An 18,084-nucleotide genomic window follows, 5' to 3' on the forward strand; every position below is an offset into this window, starting at 1 on the left:
ATAAGCCAGGCAGAGAAATACAAATATTGCATGTTCTCAGTCACATGTGGGAGCTGAAAGAGTTGATCTAACAGAAGCAGAGAGTAGAATAGTGGTTACCAGAGGTTCAGAAGGGTAGGGGGCAGGGGAGGAGAGAAAGGATGGTTAATGGGTGCAAAATACAGTTAGACAACAGGAATAACTTCTAGTGTTCAATAGGGTGACTATAGGCAATTACGTACCAATTAAAAATAATTAATTAAAAAAAAATTTTAATGGGTATTATTTGATCCCACTGTCGCCTGAAGTGGAGAAAAATTGACAATCAATAGAGTGAAAAGACAACCAACAGAGTGGGAGAAAATATTTGCAAAATATACATCTGACAAAAGATTAATATCCAGAATATACAAGGAACTCAAACAACTTTAAAACAAAAAAACAAATAACCCAATTAAAAAATGGACAAAGGAGCTGAATAGGCATTTCTCAAAGGAAGACATATGAAGGGTCAACTGACACATGAAAAAATGCTCAACATCACTCAGCATCCAGGAAATGCAAATCAAAACCACTTTGAGATACCATCCCACTCCAGTCAGAATGGCTAATACCCAAGTGAATGAGAATGATAAGTGCTGGAGAGGTTGTGGAGAAAAAGGAACTCTCGTCCACTGTTGGTGGGGCTGCAAAATCGTGCAGCCTCGTGGAAAACGATATGGAGGTTCCTCAAACAATTGCAGATAGATCTACCATATGATCCAGCTATTCCACTGCTGAGAATATACCCAGAGGAATTGAAATCATCATACCAAAGGGATACCTGTACTCCAATGTTTATTGCAGCACTATTGACAATAACCAAGTATTGGAACCAGCCCAAATGTCCATCATCTAATGAGTGCATAAGGCAACTGTGGTGTATCCTACTCTGCTATAAAAAGAATGAAATACTACCATTTGCAACAACGTGGATGGACTTAGAGAAAATTATATTAAGTGAAACAAGTCAGGCACAGAAAGAGAAATACCACATGTTCTCACTTATTTGTGGTAGGTAAAAATAAATAAATAAATAAGCACACAATTAAATAAAGGGTGCGGGGGAGAAGACAAAGCAATCACAACAATGCCTTGAACTTGTTAAGACAATTGAACAGATATGATGTAGGGAAGGAGGGTACAGAGGGAGGGGGTAGACGAATGGGTAAAGGGTCACTAAAAACTACAATGTATATTGAGAAGTTAAAAGAAAAATATATAAAATAAAAATAAGTAAATAAATAAATAAATAAAGCTGGAATTTAAAAAAACAAAAACAAAAAACTCTGCAACAAAATTTTTAAAGGTGGATATGAAAGCCTGAAAATGGAGTGACAGATCATCAGTCTGTATTGGTCACAGACAGAATTGTCACAGAGAATAAATTAGAAATTATTATATAAAATATATATAATAAAATTTGTGGTTCAGGAAATATTCACTGGCTCTTAGAGAGAAAAACCCTCAACTGTTTGCACTTTTACAAACAATGCAAACATTTTATAACTTAGCATGTTCTTACTTATGTGGAAGCAGGTAAGGTTGAGCTCATAAAGTAGAGTGGAATTTTGATGACTAGAGACTGGAATTGGTAGAGGGAATAGGAGGAAAGGGGAAAGTTGGGAAACGGATGCCAACTTACAACTAGATAGGAAGAATAAGTTCTAGTGTTCTATAGAAGTGCTAGGTGTCTATAAATAACAATCATTTATTGTATAATTTCAAATGGTTAGAAGAGAGTTCAAATGTTCTCAACACAACAAAATGGTAGATGTTTGTGATAATGGGTATGCAAACTACACCGATTTGAACATAATGCCTTGTATATTAAAATATCACTCTGCCTAGCTGTAATTATAATCTAACTACCCTGATTTGACCATCACACATTGTATCATGTACTGAAATATAACTCTGTACCCCATAAATAGGTAATTTCGATACATGTCAATTTAAAAATTAATTAAGGGGCCAGCCTGTGGCTCACTTGGTAGAGTGTGGTGCTGATAACACCAAGGCCACGGGTTCGGATCCTATATAGGGATGGCCGGTTCGCTCACTCGGTGAGCATGGTGCTGACAACACCAAGCCAAGGGTTGAGATCCCCTTACCGGTAATCTTTAAAAAAATATTAACTAAAAAAATGCCGTACCCCACAAATATGTACAATATAAATAACAATAATAATAATTTTTAAAATAGCTGTACTTTAAAAACATATTTATATCTATATATGTGAGCTATATTTTAACACCTAATATTAGTATAATTGATTAGATAGTGATGTCATTCTTCACCCCTAAGAAGGCTGAGATACAGTTAGAGAAAATGTGTGTGTACCTGTGCAAGGTGTGTGAAATGGGGAGGAGCAGGCACAGATGGAGAAAAGGAGACAGTGTACACCTGGCCTCATAGGGTCAGCGAACGAGCCATCCTGACTTTCTTCATTCTAGAGTCTTGGTCTTTAAGGATTTACAGTGCCCTGGGATCACAGTGACAATAAAATTGCTTAGCTAATGAGGATCTTTGGAAATTGTGCCTCTAGGAATAGAGAGATGACAATGTGCCTCCGACTACCTCATTCATCAGTTCTCTAGTAAATAAATAGCAGGACTGAGGCTACTTCCATAGATGGCCCCTCATGGACAGTAGTCCAGTGACTCACTCAATCCCTCTTCTCTGATGACGGCTCTTTCATATGATACACCCAAAGATGTCAAACATTACTCCATTGTGACTCCACCCAGGTAATCTAAAGTCCCTTAATTCATGTTAGCAAATGAAGGCAAGTGTTTTACTGCAATTTCATCTGGGGGAAGGTGACAGTGAGGATGTCTATCAGGTCATTAGAATCAAGTGCCCATGGGTCTCTTGTCTAACTATCTGTCCTTTGTACCTTTGCACCAATTCTGAAGCACCTCTCATCTACTAATCTCATGCTCAGTCTCTACAATGGCCAGGACCATTTTACTCTTTAGTAGGAATCTGCCTTTTCTAAAACAGAAGGACTGTTATAAAATTCTCTGACATTTACCAGCAACCCGGTGGTTGTGGGGCAGAAAGTTTGTTAACTTCACCTTATCTTCCCAATTCTGGCTCTTGACACACATTTGTATCATCTCTATGTCCTGGGTCTGATGTCTCTGGGGAGCCAGACAGAATCTTCAAGCTGCCTCCCTAGTGTGTGTGTTTCTCTTTAAAAATTACCAAATATTGTAAGCAATCAGAAAAAAATACATACTCTATTTTTTATTTTTATTTTAGTTTATTTTTGTTTTTATTTTATTTATTTATTTATTTTTAATTTTATTTTACTTCACAATACACATTGTAGTTGATTTTCATGACCCTTTACCCATTCCATTCCATCCCCTCCCCTCCCCACCACATCATATCTGTTCACTTGACTTAAAAACTTCAAAGACTTTTTGTGATTGTTGTGTCTTCTTCCCCCACCCTTTATTTGTTTGTGTGTTTATTTAATTCTTTATTTATTTTTAGTTCCCACAAATAAGTGACAACATGTGGTATTTCTCTTTAGTGCCTGACTTCTTTCACTTAATATAATTTTCTCTGAGTTCATCCATGTTGTCGCAAATGGTAGTATTTCATTCTTTTTTTATAGCAGAGTAGTATTCCATTGTATAGATATACCACAGTTTCCCTATCCACTCATCTGATGAGGGACATTTGGGCTGGTTCCAACTCTAGGCTGTACACTATTTTTTAATGATGACACTTTAATTTTTCCAGAACTAAAAATTATTGACTGTCAACTATACAAGTCCTAGGTTTTATAAAAGTAACAAAATAATATGCATACAGAAGACAACCTTTCTTTAATTTTCCTCCATTAGAATCCAACCCTTCCTACATGGTGTTTGCCTCTGGTGATATTGCTCTTGCTGGCCCAGAAAACACATATTGGATTGTCCTGGCACCCCGTCTCTTCAGTCAGATTCATCAACAACATGGAAACCAGAAACCAAACAGGTGTTGCAAAATTCCTTCTCACAGAGGTGACAGAGGATCCAGAACTGCAGCCCCTCCTCTTCAGCCTGTTCCTGTCCATGTACCTGGTCACCGTCCTGGGAAACCTACTCATCATCCTGGCTGTCATCTCAGACTCCCACCTCCACACCCCCATGTACTTCCTTCTCTCCAATCTGTCCTTTACTGACATCTGCTTAAGCACAACTACCATCCCCAAAATGCTGCTGAACATCCAAACACAGAATCAGAGCATCACTTATATAGGCTGCCTCACCCAGGTCTGCCTTGTCCTGGTTTTCACTGGTGAGGAAAGTTGCCTTCTTGCAGTAATGGCTTATGACCGCTATGTGGCCATTTGTCACCCTCTGAGGTACACAGTCATCGTGAACCTCCGCCTCTGCGGTCTGCTGATTCTGCTCTCCATGCTTGTTAGCATCGGGGATGCCCTGATCCACAGTCTGATGGTGCTGCAGCTGTCATTTTGCACAGATGTTGAAATCCCCCTCTTCTTCTGTGAAGTTGTTCAGGTCATCAAGCTCGCCTGTTCTGATACCCTCATCAATAATATCCTGATATATTCTGCAACTAGCATATTTGGTGCTATTCCTCTGTCTGGAATAATTTTCTCCTATACTCAAATTGTCTCCTCTGTTTTGAGAATGCCATCTGCAAGTGGAAAATATAAAGCTTTTTCCACGTGTGGGTCTCACCTCTCAGTTTTGTCCTTGTTCTATGGGACAGGTTTTGGGGTGTATATTAGTTCTGCAGTTACTGACTCATCCAGAATCACTGTGGTGGCTTCAGTGATGTACACGGTGGTCCCTCAAATGATGAACCCCTTTATCTACAGCCTGAGGAACAGGGACATGAAGGGAGCCTTAAGGAAACTCATTGGTAGGACACCTTCCCTTGTGTGACTGTGTCATCTGCTTTGGACTGACGCTTCTAGAATGAGTCAAAGTGACAGAAATACTGGATGAGCTGTGTTTCCTGAGTCTTGCTTTACCAAGTTGTTTTGTAGTGACTAGAGAACATAATGGGTTAGTTCATTTTAACTTGGGGTTGAAAGCTGACTTGCTCATTGTACAGCTCTGTGATGTTTCAAAAATTAGTTCCATTTTCTAAGCTCAGTTTATTTGTCTGGAATCATTTTCTTATTTTCTTTGAAAACTTCTCATGGATTTATTTATAAGAAAATATCTAAATTTTGTTTTTCTCATTCTTCTTGTCTTTCAGTGTTTCTTACTCATCCCTGGCAGAGTCCAAACAGAAAATGTAATTGAATAAAATTCATTGTGTCATTGATGTCTTAGAGGATGGGCTGCAGTCTTAAGGCTCCCTTGCAAAACATTTAAATACATATTTATGAGCAAAGCTACTCTAGGGACAATCACTTTACTTTGAGAATTTGTTGACTGTAAAAAGAGGAAAAGGGGGGATGTTGGTCACAATCACACCTTCACTTTCCCCACAGGCACACCTAGAAAAAGGAGCCATCAGTCATAATTATCCCTGTGGGTATGGGGATAAACACAGTGGAGTTTTAAAGGAGAATCAAAGGATTGTCTGAACAGCCTTCTGTTCTGGTCATCATTGGAGGTTGAGAAAGTGGTGTTAGTTTCAGCACCGCATCTAAGAAACAGCTCCCTAAGTGGCCACCAAGATGGGTTCTATCCCAGAGCTTTTCCAGTTGATGTCTATGGAACACCTGCAGAGATAAATCATCTGTAGTCTTTGCTTAAAGGGCCACTTCCCTAACCTCACCCAAGAAATACTGATTTGGAATCTCTCGGGCTGGTCGGTTACCTCCGTTAGAACGTGATGCTCATTTTGAATCTCTGGGGATATATGGAGGGATGGGTATTTTTAACAGGCACTGTGTGAGTATCTGATAATCTCTGATGTCTGACATGCATGACTCTTACATCAGAAGATCATGTGAGAAACTATTTAGAATTAGGAATGTGTAAGGCCTTTTCAAATTTATTTGTGAAAATAACATACACAAAGAGTGCATAAATTCTATCTGTAGTTCTCAAAGAATAGTAACATAATAAAAATTCTTATCACTTCCCAGAGGTTAAAAGTATAGCAGCGGCATCCAAATAGAATCTAACTTCTGGGTGTTCCACTCACCACCCTTCATGGCTTCTGCCTTCATGGTGGTCAACACTGTCCTGAAATTGTATTTATTATTTTATTAGATGTTTTTTTATAAGGTTGACTCCTTTGAAATTATCAGTATATGAACTTATTTGCTTAAGAAAACTAGCAATAGGGTTAAAACTCATTGTGCTATCACCTCTGTATATGTTTTTGTCCAGTTTATAATTTGCCTTTTTTCAAACCTGTTAAAAGTTTAATCTTAATGTGTGAGTTTTATTTCCTGGTTGTTTTCTCAGTATTGCACTTTAGATATTCTACTATGTTGCTGTGTATACAGTGCTGATTTATTTACAATAATCTCTTTTTTAAATAATGCATGATATCTTGTCAAATTGAAATGCTAATATTGATGAAAATTTTATTTGTAATTATTTTTTGCTATTATGAATAAATCTGTTGAATATTCTTATTTGTGTGTTCTGGTGATAAAGAGATAGAGTTTTGCAGTTGGGATGGGATTACAGGTTTAGGGGAGGACTTATTTTCCTTTGGGTAGTTCCAAGTATTATCCTAGATGGTTAAACCAATTTATAGCATGCTCAAAGTTCCATATCTTGTTCCTGATGTCCTATTGTAATTGTAATCTTTGTAGTTGACCCTGGTGCCTGGTTATGAGACTCTTGCAAGGGAGGGGGAGACCCCAAAGGCTACATATCCAGCCTAATGGTGTCTCTTTTGTTACCTGTGAAATATTTAAGAGGTGCAGAATAGCAGGACAGGTGCCCATGTATTTATTTACAGAATAAGTAACGTTTGACACTTGCTGTAATAGTTCTTTTCTCAAAGTAAAAGCACAGCATGTATAGCAAAGATATTCTGTTTTTATTCTTTCTTCCCCTCCTTCCAATTCCAGAGGGAACCTCGGTCTTAAATTTGTTGGGTCTTTAGGCATTGTTTTAAACTGTGTGTGTGTGCATGCCAGTGTGTGTGTGTGTCCCACCTGATGCAAATGCCCATAAGTTTGAGAAGCTATAAATAAATTGTAAGGTTGTAAGACAGTGGAATACAGTGAAGGAGTGAAAGATAAGGAAGCAGAATGAAATATACTAAGACTGATAAATCACTAAATGTATTATCTTAAATAAACCAATTGCAAAATGACACATACAATATATAAAATGTTAAGCTGCAAAGTGGTAGCATCGTTTATTGATAGAAGCACAAAGAAATATATTGAACGTGCAAGGGGATAATACCAAGTTTAGAGACGTGGTCCCATGGGGAAAAAGAAAGAGACTAGGAATGAATAATACAAGGGGGTCAGTGTTCCAAGAAATTTGCATTATTTTATTTCTGTAGAATGCTTAATGAATGTTTGGCAAAATATTTTATTTTTTATTGTCTAAATTTAAGGTGTACAACACTACATAGTGAAGTGATTACTATAGTCAAGCAAATTATTATATCCATTACCTCACACAGTTACCTTTCTTTTTATTTTTTTCTTTTCCTTTTTTTTTTTTTTTTTTTTTTTTTTTTTTTTTTTTTTTTTTTTGCTTTTTGATGGTCAAAGTACCTAAAATCTACCCTCATAGTGAATTTCCAGTATACGGTATTATTAACTGTAGTCATTGTGGTCTACGTTGTATCTCTAGACTTGCTCATCATCCATAACTACAACACTGAACCCTTCTACCTACATCTCCATATTTCCCAGGCCACCCTGCCCCTGTTAACCAACACTCTCCTCTCTGTTTCTATGTATTTGATTTTTTTTTTTTTTTAAGATTTCACGTGTAAGTGAGATCATGCAGTATTTTTCTGTGTCTGGATTATTTCACATTATTATTATTTCTATAATGTCTTCTAGGTCTGTACATTGTTGCAAATGGCAGAATATCCTTCTTCTTTAAAGCTGAATAATATTCCATTATATGTGCAAAGGTACTTTGAAAAGTTCATGGAAAATGGAATTAAAAGTTAATATGAATCTTTCCATGAACTTGTTGAAGACCCCTCATATATACTCACATATCTCCCATATTTTCTTTACCCATTTATCTGTCAACAGACACTTTAGGCTGTTCCATATTTGGCTATTGTGAATAATGCTGCAATGAAAAAGAGAGTGAAGATATTTCTCTGTGTGGTGATTTCATTTCCTCTGGGTATATATGCAAAGAGGGATTGCTGGATCCTATGATTGTTCAGTTTTTAGTTTCTTTAGGATCCTTCATACTGCTTTCCACAGTGACTACACTAATCTACATTCCTGCCAGCAGTGTACTAGCGTCCTCCTTTCTCCATGCCAATGCTGACACTTGTTACTTTGATAACAGCATTGACATGACATCGTATACGAGAGTGATTTCATCTGGAAGGAATTTATGTTGTGTTACTGATTTTGTAGAATTACGTCTTTAAGATCCATTTCTTTCTGGGTATTTATATTTTGATTTTCAGATTCTATTTGAATTGCTAGGTTTTTCTCTCTCTCTTTTTTTTTAAATCAGAAATTTTACATTACCTTAATCCTCATTACTATAATTGTTCAGTAGTTGTTTCAATTATAAAATAATTTTTTTCAACATTACACTATGTAATGATTTTTTGCAGCCCTTTACTAATTTATCACTACTCCTCTCTCCCTTTTCCCCCTTCCCAACTCTGGTTGCCTCATTTCTCTTCTCTCCTTTAGAAAGTTCAATGAATTATTTTGATTGTTGTATCATCGTGTTGAAGGGATACCTGCACTCCCATGTTTACTGCAGGTGTATTTACAATAGCCAAGAGTTGGAACCAACCTAAATGTCATTGATGGACAACTGGATGGATAAAGAAAATGGGATATATATACACAACGGAATGCTACTCTGCCATAAAAAACAGAATGAAACTATTCTACTTGCAGCCTCATGGATGAACTTAGGGAAAATTATGTTAAGTAAAATAAGCCAGTCACAGAAAGAAAAATACCACATGTACTCACTCATAAGTGGGAACTAAAATAAACAAATAAATCTAAAAGTAAAAATGTTTTTATCTTTCATCTTACCCATGTGCTCTGTCTTCCTCCTCCAGCAGGTTCACAGTTGCCCTGACCAATCCTACAACCTCTCACCTTGAATTCCATCTAATGAATGATTCCTAACACTACTGAGAATATAAAAAGTCCAGTCATCAAGCCAGCCAGAAGCTTGGTTCAGTTCTTCCCTGGATGCTTTCTGAAACTCTCAGCTGTTCTAAGTCCACAGTTATGGGTCCAGGCTGTGTTCGCAACTTTGTATCCACTCACGATTCTCAATAACGAAGCTTCACTAAAGCCCTTATTAATTTTTAAATATATTTTACATTTTATGTGCTTTTTATGTTTTATACATTTATGTCCTTCTGTACTTTGTCTATTATTTTATGAGTTTAATGTGAATGGAGTTAAGACGGTGAAGGATGATATTGGGACACAATCCTGTCTCTTGTGTGCTTTAATATATTCAGAAAATTGTTGGTCAATAATGTTCGTTTGGAACAAGAAAATAATTAGATAAGCATATGAAAATCATGAATTCATTACAAAGGAAAAAAATTAATTTTAACATTAAGATGCTAATCTTATCCAATTTAATATTAACATGAAGTAGCATCCCCACTTATTAAATAATGGATGAGATCTACCTGAATATACTGAGATTATGCTTGTACACTCATGCTTTCCAATGACATTGTAATTTTCCACAACCCTATTAAAAATAAAGTATCATAAATTCAGTGCACAGTGAAAAAAAAGTGAATGTGAAAAAAAACCTGAAATTATTCTGATAAAATTAGCAAAGATGGTTATAAAATCCTACAAAGGGAGTAATAGACCTGTCTGTATTGATCAGAGATAAATAAAATGTTGTATACACATACAAGGAATATTATTCAGCTTTAAAAAAGAAGGAAATTTTGACACATGCTGTAACATGGATGAACCTCGAGTACATTGTGCTAAGTGAAGCAAGCCAGTCACAGAAAGAAAAATACCTAATGATGTCATTTATTGGAGGTACGTAGATTAGACAAATTCATGGAGTAAAATTATGGTTACCAGAGTCAGGGTGGGGGGCAGGAATGGAAATGGGAATTTGTGCTTTATAAGGTACAGAGTTTTATTTTTCCAAAATGGAAAGAGTTCTGGAGATTGGTTGCATAACAATGCAAATGTACTTAACACTACTGAATTGTACACTCAAAAGTGGTTATAATGGTAAATTTTAGGTTATATATATTTTACCATAATTTTTAATTTTTTTCTTTTTTTTGTGGCAGCTGGCCAGAATGGGCATCCAAAACTTTGACCTTGGTGCTACAATGTTGTGTGCTAACCAACTGAGCTAACAAGCCAGCTCCCTACCATAATTTTTAAAAGAAGTCACTTACATTCAATCATTCCCAATTTTATGTCTTTATAGAATAATTCTCCCCTGAATTCTAGATTTGGATATCTAACCTCCCGTTTAAACTCTCCATGTACATGCCTAATAGGCAACTCAAGCTCAACATAGCCAAAACTACACTGCTAATATATTTGTAAACACCCAAATATGCTTCATTCATAGTTTTTTTCTATCACAATTGGTGGTTATTTCAAACTTTCAGGTGTCCAGGCAAAACATTTTAGCATCATTGTTAATTTCTTTCTCCTACACCTTGTGCTTAATTTTTCAGAAAACCCTATTATGTAGACCATCAAAATATATCCAGTTTCTAGTCAAATCTCACTAATTTTGCTAGTACCTCTGTGGTTCAAGCAAGTCATCATTATATTAGTGAAGGTGATTACAACAACCCTAAACCAGGGCTACCCTGTTGTATGAGTCAGTTTTCTGCTGCTGATAACAGAATACCTATAACTGGGTATACCTAATTTATACAGAAAATGAAATTTATTTTTTACATTTTTGGAGGCAGGAAGTCCAAGGTCAAGGGAGTGCATCTGGCGAGGACTTTTTTCTTGGTGGGGATTCTCTACAGGGTCCTGTGGTGACGCAGGGTACCACATGACAAGGGCTGAGCAAGAGAAGTTAATGCGCTCACTTTCTCTCCTTATAAAACCACCAGTGCCCTCCTATGACAACTCATTCATGCATTAACCCATTGATACATGAATTTATTAATAAATTTATGAGGTTATAGCTCCCACAATCCAACCACCTCTCTAAGGTCTCACCTCTCAGCATGGCCACATTTAGGACCAAGCTTCCACATGACCTTTAGAGGGGACAAACCTTCAGACCATCGCACCTGCTTTTGCCCTTGCAATCAAGGGGCTAATTGTATAATCTTCCCACGTTACACTACCTTTTTGTTTTCATCTTTGCTACTCTCCCACTTCTAATTCTGTTTTAGCCATATTGGATGCCTTTACGATTACTGAGCCTGCCAGGTATGCTTTCACCGCAGGGCCTTTGCCCTTATTCTTTCTGCCTGAAATTCCCCCCTACCAGACATCTGTATGGATCCCTTCCTATACATCACCTTTTTTGCTCAGAATTCCTCTTCTAAATAAGACCTACTCAAAATTGTATTATGTCCTCTCACATGCCAATTTCCCCTTTTATGCATTAATTTTCTCTCCCTTACATTCATTACCATCTGACATAATACATGTTCTGCATATTTATTTGTTCATAGTCTGTCTTCCCATATGGACTCTATGCTCTATGTGGACAAGGAATTTTTTTCTATTTTCTTCAGGGCTGTATCTTTATCATTTAGAATGCCTGGACTTGTAGACATCTGACCCCCTGTGTTCACAAACAGACATGGTAATTATTAGGTCCCCTTAGGGAATTTTTCCCCATGCTGCTTATCAACCATTAGAATTTTTCATTCTATACAGTTTGGTCTTTTTTCAATTTTTCACTCTTTACATTTTTTGTGCTATATATTTTGTAGATCCTTTTAGATTTACACATAATCAAAATTTCTCCATCTATCTAGGTCTTCTTTACTAATTTTTTATTGTAACATAGTATATTGTACATATCTGTGGGGTACAGAGTTGAATATCTATACAATATGTGATGCTCAAATAAGAGTAATCAATATATTCAACAATATACAAGGTACTCATTTTTCATGGCCCTTTTAACGGCTCTCTCGTTTTAAAAATATATATCAGTTCGTATTTATGTCTTTCTTAGTGAAAAAATTAACTCTATCTTCTAAGCCATTCTTCTGTCTGTAACTTTCTAAAGCCTAGAGTTTACTCTCTCTACTAATTTTTTAAATTATGAATATTCATGAAGCGAGGGCCAGATTCATACTGGGGGCATGCCCATTACTTTAGTATCCTGTGTCCCCACCCAATCATCCCCCAACCTCCCTCTCCTCCCCCTCTTCCCCCACCCCCTTTTGTAGCCCTAGGAATGTTCCCTCCCTCTGCTGGGCCACCGCACTACTGTGGTCTTTCTTTCCTTCTTTCTTTCTCTCTTAGCTCCCACATATGAGTGAGCACACGCGGTATTTATCCCTCTGTACTTTGCTTATTTCACCCAACAGAAGTTCCTCCACGTTCATCCATGTTGTTGAAAATGTGAGTATTTCATTCTTTTTTATGGCAGAGTAGTATTCCATAAAGTATATATACCACATTTTCCTTATCCAAACATCCATGGACGGACATTCAGGTGGGTTCCATATCTTGGCTATTGAAAACAGAGCTGCAATAAACACGGGAGTGCAGGTATCCCTTCGACATGATGATTTCCATTCCTCTGGGTATATACCTAGAAATGGGATTGCTGGATTGTATGGAAGATCTATCTGTAGTTGTTTCAGAAATATTCATACAGCTTTCCATAGTGTTTCTACTAATTTACAGTCACACCAACAGTGCAGGAGTGTTCTCTTCTCTTTTTAATAATATTTCTATAACTACATTTTACTACAAGATATTTTAACTGATATTTAATACTAACCTATTCTAGTTTAATTTGTGCAGACTTTTTTGCTTTTGGTTTCAATATGTTTTTTAAAAAATATTTTGCATGCCCTTCCCCCCTTTTAAAATTGTGATAAAGCCCACATAACATAAAAATTACTGTCTTTACCATTTTAAGTGCACAGTTAAGTAGTGTTAAGTATAAAAACTTATCACCTTGCAAATCTTAAACACTGTAGTTTTTTTTTTTTTTTCCTTTTTGTCCTTGTTTTGGACCGGTAAGGGGATCGCAACCCTTGGCATGGTGTCGCCCGCACCGCGCTCAGCCAGTGAGCACCCCGGCCATCCCTATATAGGATCCGAACCCACGGCGGGAGCACCACTGCACTCCCAGCGCCGCACTCTCCCGAGTGAGCCACGGGGTCGGCCCAACACTGTAGTTTTGAGCATCTGTTTTTCCTCTACTCTCAGCCCCTAGTAACTACCATTCTACTTTCTGCATCTATAAATTTGACTATTCTAGGTACCTCGTAAGAGTGGAGACATACTGTATTTGTCCTTTAGTTTACAGCTCATTGGACTTAACATAATGTCTTCAAGGTTCATTCATATTGTAGGATGTGACACAATTTCTTTTCCTTTTTCATGTCGAGTAATATTCCATTGTAAGTGCATACCACATTTGGTTTATCCATTCAACAGTTAACAAAGTTCATACAGAAGAAGTTAAGAGAGAGAAAAAAAATTAAGAACACATGAAAGTACTCAATACTTCAAAATAAAACATTTTAACTTAGCATTAACATGGAGTACAATCTCTGTCTACTAAATACTGGGTAAAGTCTGAAGATCCTGAGATTATACTTACACATTAGCGTATTGCCAGGGCACTGTGATTTCTTACAACTCCATTGAAGATCAGGAGCCATAATCTCAACCCACAGCACCTACAAGTAAAGAAAAATGTACTTTGAAGTTATGCTGATAAAACTAAAAAGTGGTTAAAAAGCTTAAAAAATGAGTAACAGATCAGTCTGTATTAATCGGTGATAGAACGGTCACAGACAATAGATTAGATCTGCTGTTTAAAATATACATAGTGAAGAAGTTAAGGTTCAGGAAATATTAAATGATTTATAGAGAAAAAAATGCTTGAGGTTTTGCACTTTTGCAATTGCTTAGGTCTATTTTAAAACATAATTTATTTCCACATTTATAAACTACATGTGGATACTTCAAAAAGTTTGCAGAAAAAATGAAATTAAAACATAATATGGATCTTTCTGTGAAATTTTTGAAGACCCTCATATTTTTACATTTACATTGGCATTAAATTTCCTGATATCATTTTCTAGATATCAATGCCTTCGTTCACCCCTAAGTAAAGAAGACTGGATTTCAATTAGAGAAGGATGTGTGTTCACCCGGGCAAAGTATGTGACATGGGGAGGAGCAGGCACAGGTGGAGAAAAGTAAGCAGTGCACACCTGACCTCACAGGGTCAGGCAAGCAGCCATCCTGAATCCCTCCCTTCTAGAGTCTTGGTCTTTAAGGATTTGTGGTGTCCTGAGATCACAGTGACAATAAAATTCCTTGGCTAATGAGGAGCTTTGAGTATTGAGCCTGTGGGGATAGAGACTACAATGCGCCTGTGACTGCCTCATTCAACAGTCATTCCTCAGCAAAGCAGTCGGACACCTGAGCCTCCTCCAACAGATGACCCCTCCGGCCCAGTAGCCTGGTACCTCACTCTGTCTTCCTGAAGACACAACTTCTGTATGGTACACCCAGAAAAGTCAAGCATTATCACACAGTGACGCCAGCCAGGTAACCTAAAATGCTTTGGTAAATGTTTGTAAGTGAGGGCAGATGTTTTACTACAGGTTCCTCTAGGGGAAGCTGGGAAGAGCGTACACACATCAGATGATTGGCATCAAGTCACCACGGGTCTCCTGCCTAATTGTCATCTTCACATCTGTCCTTGTACCGTTGCATGATAATCAATTCACTCTCATCTACTAATCTTGCATCCAGTCCCTGCTACGGTTATGACCATTTTTCTCTAGAGCAGAAATCTGCCTCTTCTTAAACAGGATGATCAACAGAGTAACCATGATTCTTTCAGAAGGAGAGAAGAAATCTAGGGTAATTAGAAGGGGGAGGGAGAGGGGGATGGGGAGGGACTGGACAAGGGGCATAAAGAATAATTACGATTTGTAACAATATATATACTAGTAATATTGATTTGATCAACATATCTCAATGTTGAACCCAAAAAATGTGTATAAACATTTTTGATTCAATAAAAAAAAAAGATAAAGTTGGTTATCTAACCATGAAAATTTAAATAAATATAAATAAAACAGGACGTCTGTTATAAAATTCTCTGTCATTTACTTGTAATCTTGCAGTGGGGAGGGCAGAACGTTTACTAAACTCCACCTTCCCTTCCCTTTCCTGGCTCTTGACACACCTTTGTGTTGTCTCTGTGTCCCGGCTCTGATGTCTTGAAGGATTCAGACAGAATCTTCAGGCTGCCTCCCTGGTTTATGTGATTTTCTTTATAAAATTACTGAATGTTTTAAATAATCAAATAGTACAGAGAGTTTAATTTAAAGAAGGAACACCTCTTCACCATTTCCAAAGTTAAAAATGGTTAATGTTCTGCTACATCAGATTCAGGTCTTTTCTAAAATAACAACAGAGTATGTGTACAGAAGGAACCATTTATTTATTTATTTATTTATTTATTTATTTATTTATTTATTTATTTGTATTTATTTATTTATTTATTTATTTTTATTTATTTACACGCAGTATGCATACAGAAGGCACCATTTTTATTGATTGATTGATTGATTTATTGATTGGCTGAAACAGGTATGAGTTTATTTGTATCGCATAACAAGTCCAAGGATGTATCATTCCAAAAATGCCGTCAGGGTTCCAGCCTGTTTCTGTTTCTCTGCTTTACCATCTTCAGTGCATTACATTTGCCCTCCTGCTTACTAGCTCATGGTTGCAAGATACAGCCATGGGTCACTTAACATCAGGGAGATGTTCTGAGAAATGCATCTTTAGGTGATTTCACCATCGTGTGAACATCACAGAGTGTCCTTACACACAACTAGATGGCACAGTCTATTACACAATCACTCGATGTGGCCTCTTACTGACAATGTTAGCTGTGGACTTTCCATGCGTAGGAGCCATGAACTCCCCCTTTTGAACTCCCCTTTATTTATCTACTTGTCTTCACAAGGTGGTGATTCCCTTTGGTGATGCTCTGCCTGCGGGACTACAAAATGTTTGATGATCTTGTCACAACCCCATATTTCCACCAGATTCATTAACAATATGGAAACCAGAAACCAAACAGCTGTTTCAGAATTTCTTCTCTTGGAGGTGACAGAGGATCCAGAACTGCAGCCCCTCCTCTTCAGCCTGTTCCTGTCCATGTACCTGGTCACCGTCCTGGGAAACCTGCTCATCATCCTGGTTGTCATCTCTGACGCCCACCTCCACACCCCCATGTACTTCTTTCTCTCCAATCTGTCTTTTAGTGACATCTGTTTAAGCACAATCACGTTCCCAAAGATGTTAGTGAACATCCAAGCTCAGCATTCAAGCATCACTTACACAGGCTGCCTCACCCAGATCTGTTTTGTCCTGATCTTTTCCTGTTGGGAAAATTTTCTCCTAGGGGTGATGGCCTATGACCGCTATGTGGCCATTTGTCACCCCCTGAGATACACGGTCATCATGAACCCTCGTCTTTCTGTCCTGATGATTCTCCTCTCCCTGTCTATTAGTGTTGTGCATTCCCTGCTGCACAGTCTGATGCTGCTGCGGCTGTCCTTCTGCACAGACCCAGGAATCCCCCTCTTCTTCTGTGATGTTGTTCAAGTCATCAAGCTCGCCTGCTCTGATACCCTCATCAATAATATTCTGATATATTTTGCAGCATGCATGTTAGGTGGGATACCCCTCTCTGGAATCATTTTCTCTTATATTCACATTGTTTCTTCTGTTTTGAGAATGCCTTCAGCAGGAGGAAAGTACAAAGCTTTTTCCACCTGTGGGTCTCACCTCTCAGTTGTTTCCTTATTCTATGGGACAGGTTTTGGAGTGTACTTTAGTTCTGCATTTACACACTCTTCCAGGAAGAGTGCAGTAGCTTCGATGATGTACACTGTGGTCACTCCCATGATGAACCCCTTCATCTACAGCCTGAGGAACAGGGATGTGAAGGGGGCCTTGAGGAACCTCCTCAGTAGGAGATTTTCTTATCTGTGATGTGTCATCTGGATTGGCCTGGGTTACTAGAATGAGGCACAGTGAAAGGAATACTGGGTAAGCCGCAATGCCTTACTCTTTTGTCACCAAATTCTTATAAAATGACTAGATACCATAATGGCTCAGTGAGTTTAAAAATAAGGTTGAAACTAACTTTCCCTTTGTATAACTTTATTTATTTATTTATTTATTATTTATTATTATTATATATTTATTTTGTGTGTGTGTGTGTGTGTGTGTGGCTGACTGGTACAGGGATCCAAACCCTTGACCTTTCTGTTATCAGCACCACACCATAAACAATGTATAACATTTTGATAATTTTAAAATGAATTCTACTCTGTAAGCTCAGTTGTTCGGTCTGGGTCTACAGAAGGTGAACTTGAGGTGGGGTTCTTCAATACTGTTATATTTTTCATTATTAATATTTTTAACATAATAGCCACAATATTTATCAGGAGCTAAAGAAAAAAATATTGCCATAAGAAATACAATTGCCACAGTAGTTGAATTAAACCATTTTTCAGACTTTTATAACTTTCTACAAAAATAATTTTGACTCAGGTTACTCCAAATTGGCCTTAATGAATATCTGTGAGTGTTACTAGTTTACACAGTTTACCTAGACTCTTCTAACTTTTCCTAGTTACTACATTGTCTCTTAGCTGATAAATCCTCTCTCAAACATTATATTCATTAACTACTTAATTCATCTTTGGAGTGTCCTACTCACAACCAAGGAT

The 18,084-nt window shown here is 37.4% G+C and overlaps 2 protein-coding genes across 2 annotated transcripts; both read left to right on the forward strand.

Moving 5' to 3' along the window:
• Positions 1–3,971: 3,971 nt before the first annotated feature.
• LOC134388251 (olfactory receptor 7G1-like) lies at positions 3,972–4,931 on the forward strand. The gene has a single exon (XM_063111149.1). The coding sequence runs from the start codon at positions 3,993–3,995 to the stop codon at positions 4,929–4,931; it is 939 nt and encodes a 312-aa protein (XP_062967219.1). The 5' UTR covers positions 3,972–3,992.
• An 11,468-nt stretch (positions 4,932–16,399) lies between these two features.
• On the forward strand, positions 16,400–17,341 carry LOC134388179 (olfactory receptor 7G2-like). The gene has a single exon (XM_063111026.1). It carries the CDS (start codon positions 16,403–16,405, stop codon positions 17,339–17,341), a length of 939 nt encoding a protein of 312 aa, XP_062967096.1. The 5' UTR covers positions 16,400–16,402.
• The last annotated feature ends 743 nt before the right edge of the window (positions 17,342–18,084 follow it).

Source organism: Cynocephalus volans, chromosome 10, assembly GCF_027409185.1.
Source record: "Cynocephalus volans isolate mCynVol1 chromosome 10, mCynVol1.pri, whole genome shotgun sequence".
Lineage (NCBI taxonomy): Eukaryota > Metazoa > Chordata > Mammalia > Dermoptera > Cynocephalidae > Cynocephalus > Cynocephalus volans.